Source organism: Aquarana catesbeiana, linkage group LG06, assembly GCF_042186555.1.
Source record: "Aquarana catesbeiana isolate 2022-GZ linkage group LG06, ASM4218655v1, whole genome shotgun sequence".
NCBI classification, from domain to species: Eukaryota; Metazoa; Chordata; class Amphibia; order Anura; family Ranidae; genus Aquarana; species Aquarana catesbeiana.
The window spans coordinates 56629707-56651100 of NC_133329.1; the positions used below are offsets into that span (position 1 = coordinate 56629707).

A 21394-nucleotide genomic window follows, 5' to 3' on the forward strand; every position below is an offset into this window, starting at 1 on the left:
TGGGAGAACTATCAGGGTTGCAAAGATTGTCTTGCCAACGGGCCCTGGTTTTCCTGCCACTGTGGTATTCCCCAGCCTCCTCTTGCTGTCCTGCCCCTGCTATTGACAGCGCTGGTCTGGCATCTCTTGGAATTTACAGGCTGGTTCTCCTGTCCTAAGGACGGGAGAAATCAGTCTGTTTTTTCAGTAACTGAGAGTCCTGGTGGAGTCCTTCCTGCAAGTAAGATGTGGCGCATGCGCTACGAATGCAGACAAAAAGACATTGCCTTTTTGTAAAAAAAAAAAAAAATATATTTTTTTTAGTTGGGGGGGCACATGGTGGGGCACAGCATAATGTTGAGGGGGTCAGGGCCCCCTCTGTCCCCCCCTAGGGACGCCATTGGGACTATCTGCCTAATTACCAGGGACCACAGTGAGTAACTGAAGTAAGTACTGGAGCAGTATTCCGTAAAGAATCATGAAACTTCAGCAGGTATAAAGCCAGGGACCCAGCCAGCAGAGGTGACGTTTGTAGAGCAGCCTTGTGTGTCAAGCCAGGGACCGAGCAGGCCAGTGGGGTGAAGCTTGAGAAGTATCTGAAGTGCCAAGCAAGGGACCCAGCAGAGAGGCGGGGGTGACGCTTGAGGAAGATACTGCCATGAAGATTGGAGGAGCTCAAGGGATTCAGTGGCAGTGAATCATCTAGTCTAGTGAGAGAGACTGGGAGCTCAGTGGACTGCAGAACTACAAGGAGTGATTGTAGTGGAAGTGAAGGAACTGTTAAGCTTTTTGTTTGGAACTGTTAAAGACTGTTGCCATAGGAGACAGCGATCCTACACATGCAGATGTGGCGTCTTGCTGGATGCCTTTCCCTGCATGGCTGTCCTCCTATTGAAGTCTCAGTGTCCTGGCCCTAACCCTCTCTTCCCCCCAAAAAATAAACTTTCTTTTGCATCCAGGAAGTGTCTGGCGCCCAATTACTTTATCCACCTTACACCCACCATGCCTCACAACCCACTACATACAGAAGGATGTCAGCTGTTCCTGGCCCTGGAGGTTCTCAGTAGATCGAAGGAGGCCTAGCCTTGCTACACTATTATTGTTTGGAGATCCTGTGACCCTCTCCTGTTTCAAGGTATTCAGCAATCATTTCTAAAAAGACATCCCCTAAACGGAGCCTGCGTTGTTGGTGTGATTGGGGCTGTGTCTGTGGCAGGCAGCCTCTGTACTACTTTGGGACCCCTGGACATATCCTCATCGGCACTTCCAGGAGTAAGCGCTATAGACAAAAAGCAAACATATTAAACATCTCCTTCAAGTAATAGCTACAGTAGAGAGCACTAACAAATTGGAACACAAAATATGATTTAAAATCTTTATTTTTTTCTCAAATCCAAGGAAAGTAGAATAAGCTGGATGGGTAGCAAGTGGGCATTGAGGGAGCCCAGTCTTCTGGTTGGCTCTGGTGGGCTCCAGATCTCAGTTCTGGAGGTCAATTAGAACCATCGTTGAGGTGTTATTTGTTTGGATGGACACCCCAGTGAAAGCTGATGCTGTTCAGGACGTTGGAGTATTGCCCACTAATGTAGAGCAGTACATTGCCCTTAGTCTTTGGAAAATCATTGAAGCTTGTGCCTGATGGTTGCCCGACTTTGAATATCCTCCCGAAGTTTGTCACGAAGAGCAGCTCATTCACACATTTGGAGAATTTTCCCGACACCTGAATGATATTTTCATTGCTGTGCAGCAAGAACTCATGGAAGACACCACCATGGTCTCCCGAAAAAGGCGCCCAGTAGGTACCAAATTTGAAGTGAATCCTGGAGGAAAACATATGAAGAAGTGAACATCTTTGTTCATGCATCTACTTCCTGGACTGGGATGTTGGCTCAGAGATGACACAATCGTTTAAAGAGGAAGTAAACCCTGATGGGTTTTACTTCCTCATTATTTCCCTGCACAGGTAAAGCATAATGGGCTACTATACATCGCATAGTCGCCAACTATGTGTCACTTACCTGAAATAGCAGCCTGCGATGTCACTGTTGCCCCCCCCTAGCAGCGAGCGTCCATCTTCACCCCTCTTCCTTCTGGGGCTGTGAACTCCGGCTCTGTAACTGGCCGGAGCCGCGTGACGTCACTTCCGGGCATGCGCGTGGGAGCCACCAGTCACGGCATGACCCCTTTAGAAACGGCACGATCACCATTTCTAAAGTGCGCCTGTGCCATAGACATAGTCTACGGAGAAACGGCTCTATTGTAAATATCTCCTATACCGTGAAGGTTTAGGAGGTATTTCCAGCACCTACAGGTAAGCCTTAATATAGGTTTACCTGTAGGTAAAAGTGATTATACAGGGTGTACAACCACTTTAATTCTTAGCACATGTGCATCTCTGGGCTGAGTTCACAAATGTCTCATACAGATCAGCCCCTGCTACAGCCTCTGACCCTGTGACATGCTCAGGGACGGATTTCCCACAAGGCCAACGAGGCCAGGCCTCAGGGCGGCAGTGGTGCAGGGGCGGCGCCGCTTCTGCTGCGACTTCTCGGCTTTCGCGACCGCCCCCCTCCCCCCGCACTAACATACAGTTATGTTACGCTGCCGGGTCCAGGAGGAGGTGGGAATGACACTGTGCGGCCGCGCTGGGCACTGGCAGATCCACACTGAGCCACTCGTTCTGTGTAAATGGACGGGCGGCTCTTCTATCATGGCTCTGCCTGTCTGCAGGGCTGTCTGAGTGGTGGACGTGGACGTGGACGTGGACGGAGCCCGGAATGAGTGTACTCACACACTACAGGACAGGTAAGACTGAGCAGCAACAATCTGTATGTCAGGTAGGTCAGTCATGTATGTCAGGTAGGTCAGTCATGTATGTCAGGTAGGTCAGTCATGTATATCAGTAGTCAGGCCAGTCATGTATGTCAGTAGGTACGTCAGTCATGTATGTCAGTAGTCAGGTCAGTCACGTATGTCAGGTAGGTCAGTCATGTATGTCAGTAGTCAGGTCAGTCATGTATGTCAGGTAGGTCAGTCATGTATGTCAGTAGGTAGGTCAGTCTTTTATGTGAGTAGTAAGGTCAGTCATGTATGTCAGTAGTCAGGCCAGTCATGTATGTCAGGTAGGTCAGTCATGTATGTCAGTAGTCAGGTCAGTCATGTTTGTCAGTAGTCAGGTCAGTCAGGTAGGTCATCCATGTATGTCAGGTAGGTCAGTCATGTATGCCAGGTAGGTCAGTCATGCATGCCAGTAGTCAGGTCAGTCATGTATGTCAGTAGTCAGGTCAGCCATGTATGTCAGTAGTCAGGTCAGTCATGTATGTCAGTAGTCAGGTCAGCCATGTATGTCAGTAGTCAGGTCAGTCATGTATGTCAGTAGTCAGGTCAGTCAGGTAGGTCAGCCATGTATGTCAGGTAGGTCAGTCATGTATGTCAGGTAGGTCAGTCATGTATGCCAGTAGGTAAGTCAGTCATGTATGTCAGTAGTCAGGTCAGTCCTGTATGTCAGTAGTCAGTTCAGTCAGGTAGGTCAGCCATGTATGTCAGGTAGGTCAGTCATGTATGTCAGGTAGGTCAGTCATGTATGCCAGTAGGTAGGTCAGTCATGTATGTCAGTAGTCAGGTCAGTCATGTATTTCAGTAGTCAGGTCAGTCAGGTAGGTCAGCCATGTATGTCAGGTAGGTCAGTCATGTATGTCAGGTAGGTCAGTCATGTATATCAGTGGTCAGGTCAGTCATGTATGTCAGTAGGTAGGTCAGTCATGTATGTCAGGTAGGTCAGTCATGTATGACAGTAGGTAGGTCAGTCTTTTATGTGAGGAGTCAGGTCAGTCATGTATGTCAGTAGTCAGGTCAGTCATGTATGTCAGTAGTCAGGTCAGTCATGTATGTCAGTAGTCAGGTCAGTCAGGTAGGTCAGCCATGTATGTCAGGTAAGTCAGTCATGTATGTCAGTAGTCAGGTCAGCCATGTATGTCAGTAGTCAGGTCAGTCATGTTTGTCAGTAGTCAGGTCAGTCAGGTAGGTCAGCCATGTATGTCAGGTAGGTCAGTCATGTATGCCAGGTAGGTCAGTCATGCATGCCAGTAGTCAGGTCAGTCATGTATGTCAGTAGTCAGGTCAGCCATGTATGTCAGTAGTCAGGTCAGTCATGTATGTCAGTAGTCAGGTCAGTCAGGTAGGTCAGCCATGTATGTCAGGTAGGTCAGTCATGTATGTCAGGTAGGTCAGTCATGTATGCCAGTAGGTAGGTCAGTCATGTATGTCAGTAGTCAGGTCAGTCATGTATTTCAGTAGTCAGGTCAGTCAGGTAGGTCAGCCATGTATGTCAGGTAGGTCAGTCATGTATGTCAGGTAGGTCAGTCATGTATATCAGTGGTCAGGTCAGTCATGTATGTCAGTAGGTAGGTCAGTCTTTTATGTGAGGAGTCAGGTCAGTCATGTATGTCAGTAGTCAGGTCAGTCATGTATGTCAGTAGGTAGGTCAGTCATGTATGTCAGTAGTCAGGTCAGCCATGTATGTCAGTAGTCAGGTCAGTCATGTATGTCAGGTAGGTCAGTCATGTATGTCAGTAGGTAGGTCAGTCTTTTATGTGAGTAGTAAGGTCAGTCATGTATGTCAGTAGTCAGGCCAGTCATGTATGTCAGGTAGGTCAGTCATGTATGTCAGTAGTCAGGTCAGTCATGTTTGTCAGTAGTCAGGTCAGTCAGGTAGGTCAGTCATGTATGTCAGGTAGGTCAGTCATGTATGCCAGGTAGGTCAGTCATGCATGCCAGTAGTCAGGTCAGTCATGTTTGTCAGTAGTCAGGTCAGTCATGTTTGTCAGTAGTCAGGCCAGTCATGTATGTCAGGTAGGTCAGTCATGTATATCAGTAGGTAGGTCAGTCATGTATGTCAGGTAGGTCAGTCATGTATGTCAGTAGTCAGGTCAGTCATGTATGTCAGTAGTCAGGCCAGTCATGTATGTCAGGTAGGTCAGTCATGTATGTCAGTAGTCAGGTCAGTCATGTTTGTCAGTAGTCAGGTCAGTCAGGTAGGTCAGCCATGTATGTCAGGTAGGTCAGTCATGTATGCCAGGTAGGTCAGTCATGCATGCCAGTAGTCAGGTCAGTCATGTATGTCAGTAGTCAGGTCAGCCATGTATGTCAGTAGTCAGGTCAGTCATGTATGTCAGTGGTCAGGTCAGTCAGGTAGGTCAGCCATGTATGTCAGGTAGGTCAGTCATGTATGTCAGGTAGGTCAGTCATGTATGCCAGTAGGTAAGTCAGTCATGTATGTCAGTAGTCAGGTCAGTCATGTATGTCAGTAGTCAGGTCAGTCCTGTATGTCAGTAGTCAGGTCAGTCAGGTAGGTCAGCCATGTATGTCAGGTAGGTCAGTCATGTATGTCAGGTAGGTCAGTCATGTATGCCAGTAGGTAGGTCAGTCATGTATGTCAGTAGTCAGGTCAGCCATGTATTTCAGTAGTCAGGTCAGTCAGGTAGGTCAGCCATGTATGTCAGGTAGGTCAGTCATGTATGTCAGGTAGGTCAGTCATGTATATCAGTGGTCAGGTCAGTCATGTATGTCAGTAGGTAGGTCAGTCATGTATGTCAGGTAGGTCAGTCATGTATGACAGTAGGTAGGTCAGTCTTTTATGTGAGGAGTCAGGTCAGTCATGTATGTCAGTAGTCAGGTCAGTCATGTATGTCAGTAGCCAGGTCAATCATGTATGTCAGTAGTCAGGTCAGTCAGGTAGGTCAGCCATGTATGTCAGGTAGGTCAGTCATGTATGTCAGTAGTCAGGTCAGCCATGTATGTCAGTAGTCAGGTCAGTCATGTTTGTCAGTAGTCAGGTCAGTCAGGTAGGTCAGCCATGTATGTCAGGTAGGTCAGTCATGTATGCCAGGTAGGTCAGTCATGCATGCCAGTAGTCAGGTCAGTCATGTATGTCAGTAGTCAGGTCAGCCATGTATGTCAGTAGACAGGTCAGTCATGTATGTCAGTAGTCAGGTCAGTCAGGTAGGTCAGCCATGTATGTCAGGTAGGTCAGTCATGTATGTCAGGTAGGTCAGTCATGTATGCCAGTAGGTAGGTCAGTCATGTATGTCAGTAGTCAGGTCAGTCATGTATTTCAGTAGTCAGGTCAGTCAGGTAGGTCAGCCATGTATGTCAGGTAGGTCAGTCATGTATGTCAGGTAGGTCAGTCATGTATATCAGTGGTCAGGTCAGTCATGTATGTCAGTAGGTAGGTCAGTCATGTATGTCAGGTAGGTCAGTCATGTATGACAGTAGGTAGGTCAGTCTTTTATGTGAGGAGTCAGGTCAGTCATGTATGTCAGTAGTCAGGTCAGTCATGTATGTCAGATAGGTCAGTCATGTATATCAGTAGGTAGGTCAGTCATGTATGTCAGTAGTCAGGTCAGCCATGTATGTCAGTAGTCAGGTCAGTCATGTATGTCAGTAGTCAGGTCAGTCATGTATGTCAGTAGTCAGGTCAGTCATGTATGTCAGTAGTCAGGTCAGTCAGGTAGGTCAGCCATGTATGTCAGGTAGGTCAGTCATGTATGTCAGGTAGGTCAGTCATGTATGCCAGTAGTCAGGTCAGTCATGTATGTCAGTAGTCAGGTCAGTCATGTATGTCAGTAGTCAGGTCAGTCATGTATATCAGTAGTCAGGTCAGTCATGTATGTCAGTAGTCAGGTCAGTCATGTATGTCAGTAGTCAGGTCAGTCATGTATGTCAGTAGTCAGGTCAGTCATGTATATCAGTAGTCAGGTCAGTCATGTATGTCAGTAGTCAGGTCAGTCATGTATGTCAGTAGTCAGGTCAGTCATGTATGTCAGTAGTCAGGTCAGTCATGTATGTCAGGTAGGTCAGTCATGTATATCAGTAGTCAGGTCAGTCATGTATGTCAGTAGTCAGGTCAGTCATGTATGTCAGGTAGGTCAGTCATGTATGTCAGTAGTCAGGTCAGTCATGTATCTCAGTAGTCAGGTCAGTCATATATGTCAGTAGTCAGGTCAGTCATGTATGTCAGTGGGTAAATAAAGTGCAATAAAGTGATTTGTGCAACAGTCTCATTAAAGGGGTTGTAAAGGCAATTTTTTTTCTTTTTTTAAAATAACAAACATGTTATACTTACCTCCACTGTGCAGCTCGTTTTGCACAGAGTGGCCCCGAACCTCGTCTTCTGGGGTCCCTCAGCACCTGTCTCGGCTCCTTCCCGCAAGAACTAACCCTCTTCATGCAAGCACTCTCGCATATGGGTTAGTTCTTGTGGGCGCGCTCCCGTGATACAGCCGGCGGCTCACTGTATCACTCGGCCCCGCCCCCCGGTGCGCCACATCATTGGATGTGATTGACAGCAGCGCGAGCCAATGCCTGCGCTGCTTTCAATCCATCCACTCTAGCCAATCAATGGCCAGGCTGAGTGGCGAAGAGGACGTCTGGGGCGAGCGCAGCAGGTGAAAATTGTAGGGAGTTTCTTACTGCTATAATCTTTAAAAGGCATTTTCTGCATTACAGAGTATTTTCAGTCTGTACAATTAAAGCCAGTTATTTTCAGTGTTCTCATGTGTGGAGATATGTTTTTAATTGATCTATTGTAGCAGTCATCGATAAAGGACGAGAATGGTGGTGTGTGTGTGTGTGTGTGGGGGGGGGGCATTGAAGGACCAGGCCTTCGGGTGGCAAAGGGAGTAAATCCGGGCCTGGACATGCTGCTACAAAGTTACACTGTTGCAGCTTGATCACTGGGGGAGAGGGGGGGAGAGGAGACTGAGGAAATGCTTTCTTCTCCCTGCAGCAGACTGACATTATACGTTCTACTGAAATGTGCTGAAAAAGTTGTATGTATATAAAGTGTAGTAGAAAAGCTATAGTCAGACAAATCTTACCCATTCAGACAACTGGGACCCTCCCTGATGCGAATGGCTGTAATTGGCCCATGTTGTTGCTCATCGGAGAAGGAAAAAGCGTTGTCTCCATTGTCTCCATATGAGACTCCACTCTCTACAACAGTGAGATATAGGAGAGCAGTCAGGCAGGGGTCACCTACACATGAATGTGTATAATGTATCTGCAATTCTGCATGCATTCAGCTAGACCAGCTATGGTGAGACTTGGGGATGGGTGATGGCCATACCTGGGAATTTGCTGGAAATTACCTGGCAATGTTGGAATTTTGTTAACATTGCCAGGCAGTGTTAATTTCGTCGATAAAAATATTTTCATTGACTAAATTAACACCATTTTAGATGACTAAAATACGACTATAACTAAAAAAATTCAGATGACTAAAATACGACTAAAACTAAAATGGCATCTTAGTCAAAAGACTATGACTAAAACTAAATCGAAATGCGACGTCAAAATTAATACTGTTAAAATTTAACACATAAGAATAAGAAGGGGGCATCTACTAAGCTCCTAAAAATAAAAAAAAAATAAAAAAGTAAGAAAAAGGCTTTTTTATACTCAAGTAATATGTGAAATGGCATTACAGCCAATAGAGTTTACAGTTTTTTTTTCGTTCTTTTTTGTTGTTTTTTTATATTTCAAAGTTGCACTTCTGTTTATCAAAAAGCAATATTTTTTTTCTTTATGAATATTTGTATATTGAAATCATATCCCCTCTCAAGCGTCTCTTCTCCAGAGAGAATAAGTTCAGTGCTCACAACCTTTCCTCATAACTAAGATCCTCCAGACCCTTTATTAGCTTTGTTGCCCTTCTTTGTACTCGCTCCATTTCCAGTACATCCTTCCTGAGGACTGGTGCCCAGAACTGGACAGCATACTCCAGGTGCGTCTGGACCAGAGTCTTGTAGAGTGGGAGAATTATCGTTTTATCTCTGGAGTTGATGCATGCCAATATTCTGTTTGCTTTGTTAGCAGTAGCTTGGCATTGCATGCCTACCATCTACTAGGACCCCCAGGTCCTTTTCCATCCTAGATTCCCCCAGAGGTTCTCCCCCCAGTGTATAGATTGAATTCATATTTTTGCCACCCAAATGCATTATTTTACATTTTTCTACATTGAACCTCATTTGCCATGTAGTCGCCCACCCCATTAATTTGTTCAGATCTTCTTGCAAGGTTTCCACATCCTGCGGCGAAGTTATTGCCCTGCTTAGCTTAGTACCGTCTGCAAATACAGAGATTGAACTGTTTATCCCATCCTCCAGGTCGTTTATGAACAAAATAAATAGGATTGGTCCCAGAACAGAACCCTGGGGAACCCCACTACCCACTCCTGACCATTCCGAGTACTCCCCATTTATCACCACCCTCTGAACACGCCCTTGTAGCCAGTTTTCAATCCATGTACTCACCCTATGGTCCATGCCAACAGACCTTATTTTGTACAGTAAACGTTTATGGGGAACTGTGTCAAATGCTTTTGCAAAATCCAGATACACCACATCTACGGGCCTTCTTTTATCTAGCTGGCAACTCACCTCCTCATAGAAGATTAATAGATTGGTTTGGCAAGAATGATTCTTCATGAATCCATGCTGATTACTGCTAATCATACCGTTCTCATTACTAAAATCTTGTATATAGTCCCTTATCATCCCCTCCAAGAGTTTACATACTATTGATGTTAGGCTAACTGGTCTGTAATTCCCAGAGATGTTTTTTGGGCCCTTTTTAAATATTGGTGCTACATTGGCTTTTCTCCAATCAGCTGGTACCATTCCAGTCAGTAGACTGTCTGTAAAAATTAGGAACAATGGTCTGGCAATTACTTGACCAAGTTCCCTAAGTACCCTCGGGTGCAAGCCATCCATCGACTAAAGTACGACTAAAACTAAAATGGCATTTTCGTCAAAAGACTATGACTAAAACTAAATAGAAATTTGACTTTAAAGTTAACACTGTTGCCAGGTCATTGCCGGATCTTTAAGGCTGGGTTCACACTGGAGATCGCAGGAGTCCGGTGTGTCGCCATTCACCATTTCAGGTCCGATTTCAGACAGAATTTTTGGCTGAATTCGGACCTGAAATGGACCAAAAGATGCACAGGGCTCCTTTGCCATTCGCACCAGAGCCACTGGGGAGGTGTGTGAACCGGCTCCATAGAGAGCCGGTCACAATCATCTGCTATGCGAATTGGATGCAGGGAAATCCACATCCAATTCGCATCGGTGGGAACCCAGCCTGAAAGTCTTCAGACCTGGCCTGTTGTGAAATGTTTGTAAATTTTCTGCCATGGAGCCCAAGGGAAGGGAGGCATCTCTGATCATACTGTGATCTGAATAGAGAGATGTTGGGCTACTGGGGAACCCACCAGCCTGGACAACCCCAGAACTTCATTATAAAAAGACATGTGGAGTGGGGTCAGGTAACTGGTGAGCTTGCAGGATGGCTGGACTCCCCTCAGCAACTGGCACTGGCTGGCTCCTTATATCTGCGGCCCAGATGCTATGCTTCTACTGCAGGGGCATCCTACTACAGAGCTGGGGGCCCGGGAACCATTCAGGATCCAAGCATCACACGTACTTCCCCATCTGTGCTATTGTACTAGGCAGACATGTGGGAAACATTTCCCTCATGAGGGCTACAAACTCAATGGGTACACAGATCCTGAGCTAGCTGCAGAGACTGCCTGGGGACGAGGATGACAGCTGGTGGGTAGAGTACCCCAAGCTACAGGAGAAGAGGCAGAGACTGGGAACCATGTACAACTGGTACCAATACACTGGGGTGAGCCAAGAGCAACTTGCAAGGGCTGGCTTCTTCTACACTGGTAGGCACTGGGGGTACTGAGGGGACTATGTACTGGGGAACTTCACCTGAGAGATTGACTTTATAAATGCGACTACCAACCCTACAGTGTTCACAAAATAATGCTGTGCTAAGTAGTAGTGGTGTTCACTGACAGTGATGGGTGAGCTGTTTGGCCCCAAACAGTGCCCATTTGGGTGTTTGCTGAGAACCTGAACTTGCACTCAGCGGGATGTTTGCCTGCCGAGCGCCCCACAATGCACTGTGTGCTGCTCAGTGCTTTCTAGGGCCCTGATTGGCAAAGGCAATGCACCGCTGGTCAGGTGCAAGGCTTTGCTCGATTAGGCACAGAGCACTGTCAGAGCCCTGATTGGACAAAGTCATGATGAGTGTAGAGGTAGTGTAGAGTTAGTGTAGTGTGAGTGTAGTGTGAGCGTAGTATTAGTGTAGTGTCAGTGTAGTGTTAGTGTAGTGTGAGTGTAGTGTGAGTGTAGTGTTAGTGTAGTGTTTGCCAAAGTTGTGGCAAAGTCGTACAAAGTAGTACTGCTCCCAAATCACAGCAAAATTGCGGCCGTAAAATCGTGCGACTTTGAGTTCGCACAAGTGTGAAAGGGGTCTTAGTGTAGTGTGAGTATAGTGTGAGTGTAGTGTGAGTGTAGTGTCAGTGTAATAGTGTGAGTATACTGTCAGTGTAGCATTCGTGTAGTGTTAGTGTAGTGTGAGTATAGTGTCAGTGTAGTGTGAGTGTAGTGTTAGTGTAGTGTCAGAATAGCATTCGTGAAGTGTTAGTGTAGTGTGAGTATAGTGTAAGTATAGTGTCAGTGTAGTGTTAGTGTAGTGTGAGTGTAGTGTCAGTGTAGTGTCAGTGTAGCATTCGTGTAGTGTTAGTGTAGTGTCAGTGTAGTGTGAGTGTAATGTCAGTGTAGTGTCAGTGTAGTGTGAGTGTAGTGTCAGTGTAGTGTTAGTGTAGTGTGATTGTAGTGTCAGTGTAGTGTCAGTGTAGCATTCGTGTTATGTTATTGTAGTGTGAGTATAGTGTCAGTGTAGTTTTAGTGTAGTGTCAGTGTAGTGTTAGTGTAGTGTCAGTGTAGTTTTAGTGTAGCATTCATGTAGTGTCAGTGTAGTGTGAGTATAGTTTTAGTGTAGTGTTAGAATGGTAAAAAAAATTATAGAAAATAAAACAATAAAAACAAAAAAACAACTGACACTATCCACTGCCCTACTGACACCATCCTGCACATTCTACCCACCACCGTACACTCTGCATTGTACATTCCATAGTTAAAGTGGAGGGCCACCCTGAAAAAAAAAAACATTTGAAAAAAAAAAAAATTTAAACTTACCTGAACCCTTATTGCTAGGCAGTCTTCCCAGGGCCGATCCTAGGGTCACCGGCGCCTGGGTGCAGAAATATTTCTGGCGCCCCCACATGGGCGTGGTCATCTTACCAACCCCACCCCTTTACAAATGATTCTATGGCAATGACTCAAATACAGAGCTGCTCCCCTAAGAAGTCTTTGTTACCCTGAAATCCTCCCATGATCTCTTAACAATAAAGAAAATACAGGAAGAGAGAACACTAATGAGACCTGGAGGGGAACCTCTCTGATGCACACAGAGAGGGCTTCTGTTAGAAAGAGTCCCCAGACATAATACAGGATACGGTCAAAGACTGCAGACATGATACAAGAGCTGGACAGAGACTGCAGACATAGTACAGGAGATGATCAGAGACTGCAGACATAGTACAGGAGATGATCAGAGACTGCAGACATGGTACAGGAGATGATCAGAGACTGCAGACATAATACAGGAGATGATCAGAGACTGCAGACATAATAAAGGAGATGATCAGAGACTGCAGACGTGGTACAGGAGATGATCAGAGACTGTAGACATAGTACAGGAGACGATCAGAGACTGCAGACGTGGTACAGGAGATGATCAGAGACTGTAGACATAGTACAGGAGACGATCAGAGACTGCAGACCTGGTACAGGAGATGATCAGAGACTGCAGACATAGTACAGGAGACGATCAGAGACTGCAGACATGGTACAGGAGATGATCAGAGACTGCAGACATAGTACAGGAGATGATCAGAGACTGCAGACATAGTACAGGAGATGATCAGAGACTGCAGACATAGTACAGGAGATGATCAGAGACTGCAGACATGGTACAGGAGATGATCAGAGACTGCAGACATGGTACAGGAGATGATCAGAGACTGCAGACATGGTACAGGAGATGATCAGAGACTGCAGACATAATACAGGAGATGATCAGAGACTGCATACATAATAAAGGAGATGATCAGAGACTGCAGACGTGGTACAGGAGATGATCAGAGACTGTAGACATGGTACAGGAGACGATCAGAGACTGCAGACATGGTACAGGAGATGATCAGAGACTGCAGACATAGTACAGGAGACGATCAGAGGCTGCAGACATGGTACAGGAGATGAACAGAGACTGCAGACATAGTACAAGAGACGATCAGAGACTGCAGACATGGTACAGGAGATGATCAGAGACTGCAGACATAGTACAGGAGACGATCAGAGACTGCAGACATGGTACAGGAGATGATCAGAGACTGCAGACATAGTACAGGAGATGGTCAGAGACTGCAGACATAGTACAGGAGATGATCAGAGACTGCAGACATGGTAAAGGAGATGATCAGAGACTGCAGACATAGTACAGGAGATGGTCAGAGACTGCAGACATGATATAGGAGATGATCAGAGACTGTAGACATAGTACAGGAGATGATCAGAGACTGCAGACATGGTACAGGAGATGATCAGAGACTGCAGACATGGTACAGGAGATGATCAGAGACTGTAGACATGGTACAGGAGATGATCAGAGACTGCAGACATGGTACAGGAGATGATCAGAGACTGTAGACATAGTACAGGAGATGATCAGAGACTGTAGACATAGTACAGGAGATGATCAGAGACTGCAGACATGGTACAGGAGATGATCAGAGACTGCAGACATAGTAGAGGACATGGTCAGAGACTGTAGACATGATACAAGAGACAGTCAGAGACTGCAGACATAGTACAGGAGATGGTCAGAGACTGCAGACATGGTACAGGAGATGATCAGAGACTGCAGATATGATACAAGAGAAGGTCAGAGACTGCAGACATGGTACAAGAGAAGGTCAGAGACTGCAGATATAATACAGGAGATGGTCAGAGACTGCAGACATAATACAGGAGATGATCAGAGACTGCAGACATAGTACAGGAGATGATCAGAGACTGCAGACATAGTACAGGAGATGATCAGAGACTGCAGACATAATACAGGAGATGGTCAGAGACTGCAGACATGATACAAGAGAAGGTCAGAGACTGCAGACATAGTACAGGAGATGATCAGAGACTGCAGATATAATACAGGAGATGGTCAGAGACTGCAGTTCCTATGGACATTAGTAGATAATGGCCGATTGGCCCTCTCACCTGACCCAGCGATGGTTCCTCTGATCAGGAGTAAGCTCACTCTGAATTGCCCGTGGTGACTCCGCTGGGTAGCACCCAGATCTGTATTCTGGCAATGACTCCATTCCTTTCTCCGCCAGGGATGGCACCAGGCTGTGTGGCTTTCCCTCTGGTGGCGCAGGGCAGCGGGGTTTCCTCTCTGATGGTGTTCCCTGAGCACTGTCCTCTCCCTCTGGAGTCCTGGGTGCACTTCCCTGAAAGCTTTCCCAGGCTCCTGTATCTCTCTCTCTCCCATTTAGCTGAGCATGCTGCGTGGACTGCAGTTTCCGTGTTACAGTGGGGCTGCCAGTCCTCGGGACTACATGTCCCACAATCCTCTTCTCCTTTTTCTATTCAATTTTTCCCTGGCTGATATGAAGGTGGGGGAAGAAACATAGTGGGAGGCTGTGCTGGTCAGCGCCGCTCACTAGTATAGCAGTGCACGTGCGGAGGAGAGGGAGAGGGAGGGGAAGGGGCGAAAGAAGAGCCTGCAGCTGCAGTGACGTCACTAGGGTTGGTGTCACCAAGTGCGGTATAACATGGTGTCACCCTCCTTCCACCAACTTTAGTCGCCCCTCAGTACAGACCTCCCTCCACTAAGTATAGACCCCTACTAAGTATAAACCCCTCTCTCAGTACAGACCCCCCTTCATCAGTATAGACCCCCCCAGGACAAACCACCCCCCCTCCATTAGTAGACCCCCACCAGGACAACCCCCCTCCATTAGTACAGATCCCCCCCAGGACAAAGCCCCCCTTCATTAGTACAGACCCCCCCAGGACAACCCCCCTCCATTAGTACAGACCCCCAGGACAAACCCCCCCTCTATTAGTACAGACCCCCAGGACAAACCCCCTCCATTAGTACAGACCCCCTAGGAGAACCCCCCTCCACTAGTACAGACCCCCACAGGACAAATCCCCCCTTCATTAGTACAGACCCCCCAGGACAAACCCTCCCTCCATTAGTACAGACCCCCCCCAGGACAAACCCCCCCTCCATTAGTACAGACCCCCCAGGACAAACCCCCTCCATTACTACAGACCCCCAGGAGAACCCCCCCTCCACTAGTACAGACCCCCACAGGACAAATCCCCCCTTCATTAGTACAGACCCCCCACCAGGACAAACCCCCCTCCATTAGTACAGACCCCCCGGACAAACACCCCCCCTCCATTAGTACAGACCCCCTAGAACAACCCCCCTCCATTAGTACAGACCCCCCAGGACAAATCCCCCCTCCATTAGTACAGACCCCCCCAAGACAACTCCCCCTCCATTAGTACAGACCCCCCAGGACAACCCCCCCCATTAGTACAGACCCCCAGGACAACCCCCCCATTAGTACAGACCCCCCAGGACAACCCCCCCATTAGTACAGACCCCCCAGGACAACCCCCCCATTAGTACAGACCCCCCAGGACAACCCCCCATTAGTACAGACCGCCCCAGGGACAAACCTCCCTCTATCAGTACAGACAGACACATTAACACCCGTGCAGCAGCTAGAGAGGACAGTGTGCAGCCGCGCCGCCCGGGTGAAGAACAGATCGAGCGGGAGTGAGAGACAGCGGAGGAGAGAGAGAACGAGAACCTGTGTCAGACTGCAGGCACGGGCCGCCCCCCCTCCCCCCCCCAGCGAAGTCACTGCGCGGCTGGTCTCTCTCAACACAGAGACCAGCCGCTCCGATCTCCGGCGGCTGCTCTCCTCTGACAGGAGGAGGAGGGAGGGGGGACAGGCTATAGCAATGTAAAGCACAGCGGCGCCGGCGCGGCCGCTCCGCGGCGATGAGCTGCTGCGGACAGAGCTACTTCTGGACACGGAGGAGGGAGGGGAGCACTCTGGCGCTTCAGCGCCCCCACCTCTCTGGCGCCTGGGTGCACTGCACCCCGTGCACCCGCCTGGGACCGGCCCTGAGTCTTCCTAATCTGCCTCTTCGTATTCCGCGGCGTGTCCTGTTCCTCGGTGAGCGGCTCCGTTGCCTTCTGGAAACTGTGTGTGTTCCCAGAAAACCACGGGGCCATTCACAGAGCGCCGCTAGAGCGTGCGCAGTAGGAAACTGGCAGTGAAGCTGCAAGGCTCCACTGCCTGTTTCCCTTAGTTAGGATGGCGGTGCCGGGTCCTGAGAGCCGAGGGACGGGTCGGCCTCGGGCAGCCGACATCGCGGGCACCCAGGACAGGTAAGTCTACTTATTTAAAGTCAGCAGTTACAGTGTTTGTAGCTGCTGACTTTAAATTTTTTTTTTCGCTGGCCAGAATCCCGCTTTAACATTACAACATTCTGTACTATGTAAGTCATCTCAGACTAACCACACCCCTTTAAGCCACGCCCAATATCTAGCACAATTTAAATCACGGCCACTGTGCGCCGTTGGTGCTCTAAGCGTGGCGCTTTTTTTTTTTTTTTTCTCTTATCATTGCCTAAGGGCTGCTTTTGATCTTGCACACGGGCTCACTCATTTCATGATACACCCTTGTATGTGGAGGTGCATCATGTGCATTGGGAACATCTAAGCCCAGTGTAGAGTTTTCTGACATACATTTTTGATCCACTGATTTCCCAAGCAGGAAATTCACAGCACTCCTTTCCCCTTCTTCTCCTATAGAGATACCTTGGAGATAGAAGGATTCATACAGCAGGGGCCTGGAGATTTTTTTATTATATCTAGGATTGCACATATTGTCTACAAATTATGCAATAGGATCCACTGATAGGTCATACAACATATGTGTGGATGCAATATGTCGTCATATGCTGACCTTTAAGAGGAACTATACACATTTTTTTGTTTATGCAAGCTTTCCACATCACCTATTGGACACTCCAGTCTGTGTCTCATACACAAAATTGAGGATATACCCTGTTTTTTTTTTAGGGGTGCTTCCTTGTGCAGCTGGGGGGGTAGTTTATAATTGGCCAATTATTATTTTATCTTGTGGTTTTTGGTATTGTTTGTGTTTTTTTTTATATAATACAATTACATATGTATGGATATTCTGCCTAATTGTCTTTTAAGTCCCTCCACCTATGGATCTTGAGAGCATTATTATTATTTTAAGAGGGGCTGAGCCTCAGTCAGGTTTTTACTTTTTACTTTTTTACAATGCAAATAACTGACAGTAGTTTTTATAATTGATTGTGCCGATTAGCTGCTTCTGCCCTCCCGTATTCATTATTATAATGGACTGGTCACTATAACAGGGGATGCGTAGTAAGTTGTAATAACTCATGCTCACCAATAGATGCCGCTGTGGAGCCCAGCAGAAAGCACGCACACAGGAGAGTCAGCATCCTGGTCTTAGCAGTCATCACCTAGAGCCGCGCCTCTCAGCCGAAACAGTCAATTCTTCCAAAACCTTCTGTGCGGCAATAGTAAAAAAATAAAAATAAATAAATAAACTCATGCAAAAAAAAATGGGAATGCAAAATATCATTAGAAATTGTGAGTTACTGTAATTCAAATAGACACAAAACTAAATGCATTTTGGGGTTGATTTGCTAAAACCCGGAGAGTGCATACTCTGGGGCAGCTCTGCATAAAAACCAATCGGCATCCAGGTTTTATTGTCAAAGCTTAACTGAACAATCTAAAGTTAGAAGCTGATTGACTGCCGTGCACAGCTGCACCAGATTCTGAGTGCTCCAGTTTTTGTAAATATTCCCTTTAAAGGATAAGTTCACCTTTGGGAACATGTTACATGTTCCACCTGTTTTTAGAGTAACATGTCCCCAATGCTGCAGCCGCTGCTCCATCCCCCTCCCCCTGTCCTTGTGACAGCAGTAGAGGGAGAAGTTCCCCTTACTAGCTGTCACTTTTTGAAATCAGCGCGGCCCTGCGGGGCTCCACCTACACAGCCGCGTCATTCATTCACACAGCTCTTAGTAGTTCATTGATTCTTCCTGTCAGTGTACCTGGGGATGTACAGGCACTCAGATACACCGACAGATCTACAGGAGATCTGCATGGCACCAGCGGTCTGCTGATGGCTGGTGCAATACTTTACAGGCTCCTAATATAAAAAAAATAATAAATGCACATTTTTTTTACCTGCAAAAATGTGCATTTATTTATTTATTTTTAAAGTGAACTTATCCTTTAATTCTATTTAAAGCTTAATATTTTTCTCATTCTCTCTCCCCCTTTTTTCCCCTGTTGGGTCTGTCCATCCGCACTTTTGTTAATTCTACATTGAGAATAGGTTTGCACAAGTCGTGCATTAGCAAAGAATGCTGCTTTAAAGTTGTATTAAAGCCTCAGTATTTTAAACCTTAAAGCGGAGTTCCGCCGAAAAAAAAAAAAAAAATTAAAGTCAGCATCTACAAATACTGCAGCTGCTGACTTTTAAAATAAGGACACTTACCGTATATACTGGAGTATAAGTCAACCCGAATAAGCCGAGGCACCTAATTTTACCACAAAAAACTGGGATAACCTATTGACTCGAGTATAAGCCTAGGGTGAGAAATGCGCAGCTACTGTAAGTGGAAAAGAGGGTCAACGATGCCCATTTGCAGCCTCACTGAGCCCATTTGCAGCCTCACTGTGCCCATTTGCAGCCATAGGTCCCCCGAGCTTCAAACTCGGTAGTTAAGGGTTCCTAGATGCCCCCTAGCTGCAGCCAAAATTTGGAGTCTCTGGACCCAAAGGGTCCCGAAATGAGATTGCTGCAGATGGACACAGTTGACTGATTTTGGGGCCCCGTATCTCGAGGCCACTTAGCGCTAGGCACCCCAAATTTGGTGTGCAAACCCAGTGGAACCAACACCACAATATATCCAAAGCTGGGGTTCCTAGCACCAAGTGGCCCTGAGATACGGTACCCCGAAAATCAGTTCAGAAAATGTCAAGCACTTTTCTGCAGCAGAGAATGACATTTCCCGAACCGATTTGGGGCCCCATATCTCAGGACAACTTGGTGCTAGGAACCCCAGCTTTAGATATGTTGTGGTTCTCGTTCCACTGAGTTTGCACAAAGTGGCCCCGAAATACGGGGCCCCAAAATCGGTTCGGAAAATGAAATTTTATGCTGCAGAAAAGTGCTTGACTCCAGTATAAGCCGAGGGGGGCACTTTCAGCACAAAAAAATGTGCTGAAAAACTCGGCTTATACTCGAGTATATACGGTACCTGTCCCTCGGCTCCTGGGTGGAGGCGCCGGCATCTTCAGTAAGGGAATCAGGAAGTGAAGCTTTGCGGCTTCACAGCCTGGTTCCCTACTGCGCATGCGCGACTCACGCTGCAAGTCCTCCCTGGTCCCTGCTGTCTTCTGGGACCTGTGTGTTTCCCAGAAGATGGCGGAGGGGGGGCCGGACATGGCGTAGATCACCGCAGGTTCTGTCGCTGGAAGTGGGAGCAAATACCTGTATTAGACAGGTATCTTCTCCCCCCTGAAAGGTGCCAAATGTGACACCGGAGGAAGGGGGGGACCGGATAAGCGTAATTACCATTTTTGGGTGGAACTCCGCTTTAACCGCTTCCTGACCAGCGTACGCTGATATACATCGGCAGAATGGCACTGGTGGGCAAAAGGGCGTACAGGTACGTGCCATTTAAGCAGCAGTGCCCGCTGCGGTCTCCATGACCGTGGGTCCCACGGACTTGATGCCCGCCGGGTGCCCGCGTTCGTGTCACGGAGAGGTAGAATTGGGAGATGCTTTTGTAAAGAGAGCATTTCCCCGTTCTGCCCAGTGACATGACAGAGATCACTACTCCCTGTCATCGGTGCGGTGATCACTGTTATGTGTGTTGAAGCCCCTCCCCCCACAGTTAGAATCACTCCCTAGGACACACTTAACCCCTTCATTGCCCCCCTAGTGGTTAACCCCTTCACTGCCAGTGTCATTTACACAGTAATCAATGCATTTTTATAGCACTGATCGCTGCATAAATGACAATGGTCCCAAAATAGTGTCAAAAGTGTCCAATGTGTCCGCCATAATGTCGCAGTCCCAATAAAAATCGCAGATCGCCGCCATAGTAAAAAAAAAAATTAATAATAAAAATGCCATAAATCTATCCCCTAGCCGCTATAAATTTTGTGCAAACCAATCAATATATGCGCATTGCGATTTTTTTTTTAACAAAAATATGTAGAAGAATACATATTGGCCTAAACTGAGGAAAAAATAGTTTTTTATATATATTTTTTGGGGATATTTACTATAGCAAAAAGTAAAAAATATTGCGTTTTTTTTTCAAAATTGTCGCGCTTTTATTGTTAATAGCGCAAAAAATAAAAACCGCAGAGGCGATCAAATACCACCAAAAGAAAGCTCCATTTGTGGGGGAAAAAAGGATGTCAATTTTGTTTGGGTGCAACGTTGCACGACCGCGCAACTGTCAGTTAAAGCGACGCAGTGCCGAATCGCAAAAAGTGCTCTGGTCAGGAAGGGGGTAAAATCTTCCGGGGCTGAAGCGGTTAACATTCTTAAGTAAACTTACAATACAATTCTTACCACCAGCACTGGCAGTTTCAAACTATCAATGTTGTTGGCTCCTGCTCTCTCAGTGCTGCTTCACTGAACTTCTGGTCATCATATGACAGAATTAAAGGATAAGTTCACTTTTTGGGAAAAAAATAATAAATGCACCTTTATTATGCAAACATTCCCATAGACACACTCCTAAACCTTGTGGACGGCCTTCTTAGAAGAGTAGAAGCTGTTATAGCTGCAAAGAGTGGACCAACCCAATATTGAACCCTACGGACTAAGACTGGGATGCCATTAAAGTTCATATGCATGTATAGGCAGGTGTCCCAATACTTTTGTAATATAGTGTATATCACTCTATAAATCATAAAAACCCTGTACAAGAGTCTGCCACAGACTATGTAGCCATAACTCACCTTTCGTTCCTGGTCACTGGATGAATCTATCTTCCCTTCTACCGGTATATATACAGTATAGCTCAGTGTGTATATAGACACATTGATTGCGACATTTTTTCTAAATTCACAAGAACTCTCTAGTGTCAGATAATATTTAACTTCAATGACGCCACATTAACTCCTTCCATACCCCACTCGCCTGTTCTTGGTCAGTCATGTCATGTGTGAAGGGGAGCTGGAAGGTGTAGATAAAGTTAACATATTAGGTAATATGTAGCTTTAATTTATGCTTTTTGTTGTCTTATTAAACATATTCTGCCCTTCACCCTCCTAATAACCCTTTCCGTAATGTATTCAGTTGAGGGTTTGG

The 21394-nt window shown here is 46.7% G+C and overlaps 1 protein-coding gene across 1 annotated transcript; it reads right to left on the bottom strand.

Annotated features, from left to right (window-relative positions):
* Positions 1-1340: 1340 nt before the first annotated feature.
* On the bottom strand, positions 1341-21375 carry LOC141147591 (zymogen granule membrane protein 16-like). The gene is made up of 4 exons (XM_073634819.1): positions 21043-21375; positions 17432-17554; positions 7857-7971; positions 1341-1799 (listed from the first exon to the last, which is right to left on the bottom strand). Exons 2-4 carry the CDS (start codon positions 17502-17504, stop codon positions 1496-1498), a joined length of 492 nt encoding a protein of 163 aa, XP_073490920.1. The 5' UTR covers positions 17505-17554; positions 21043-21375; the 3' UTR covers positions 1341-1495.
* Between the last annotated feature and the right edge of the window lie 19 nt (positions 21376-21394).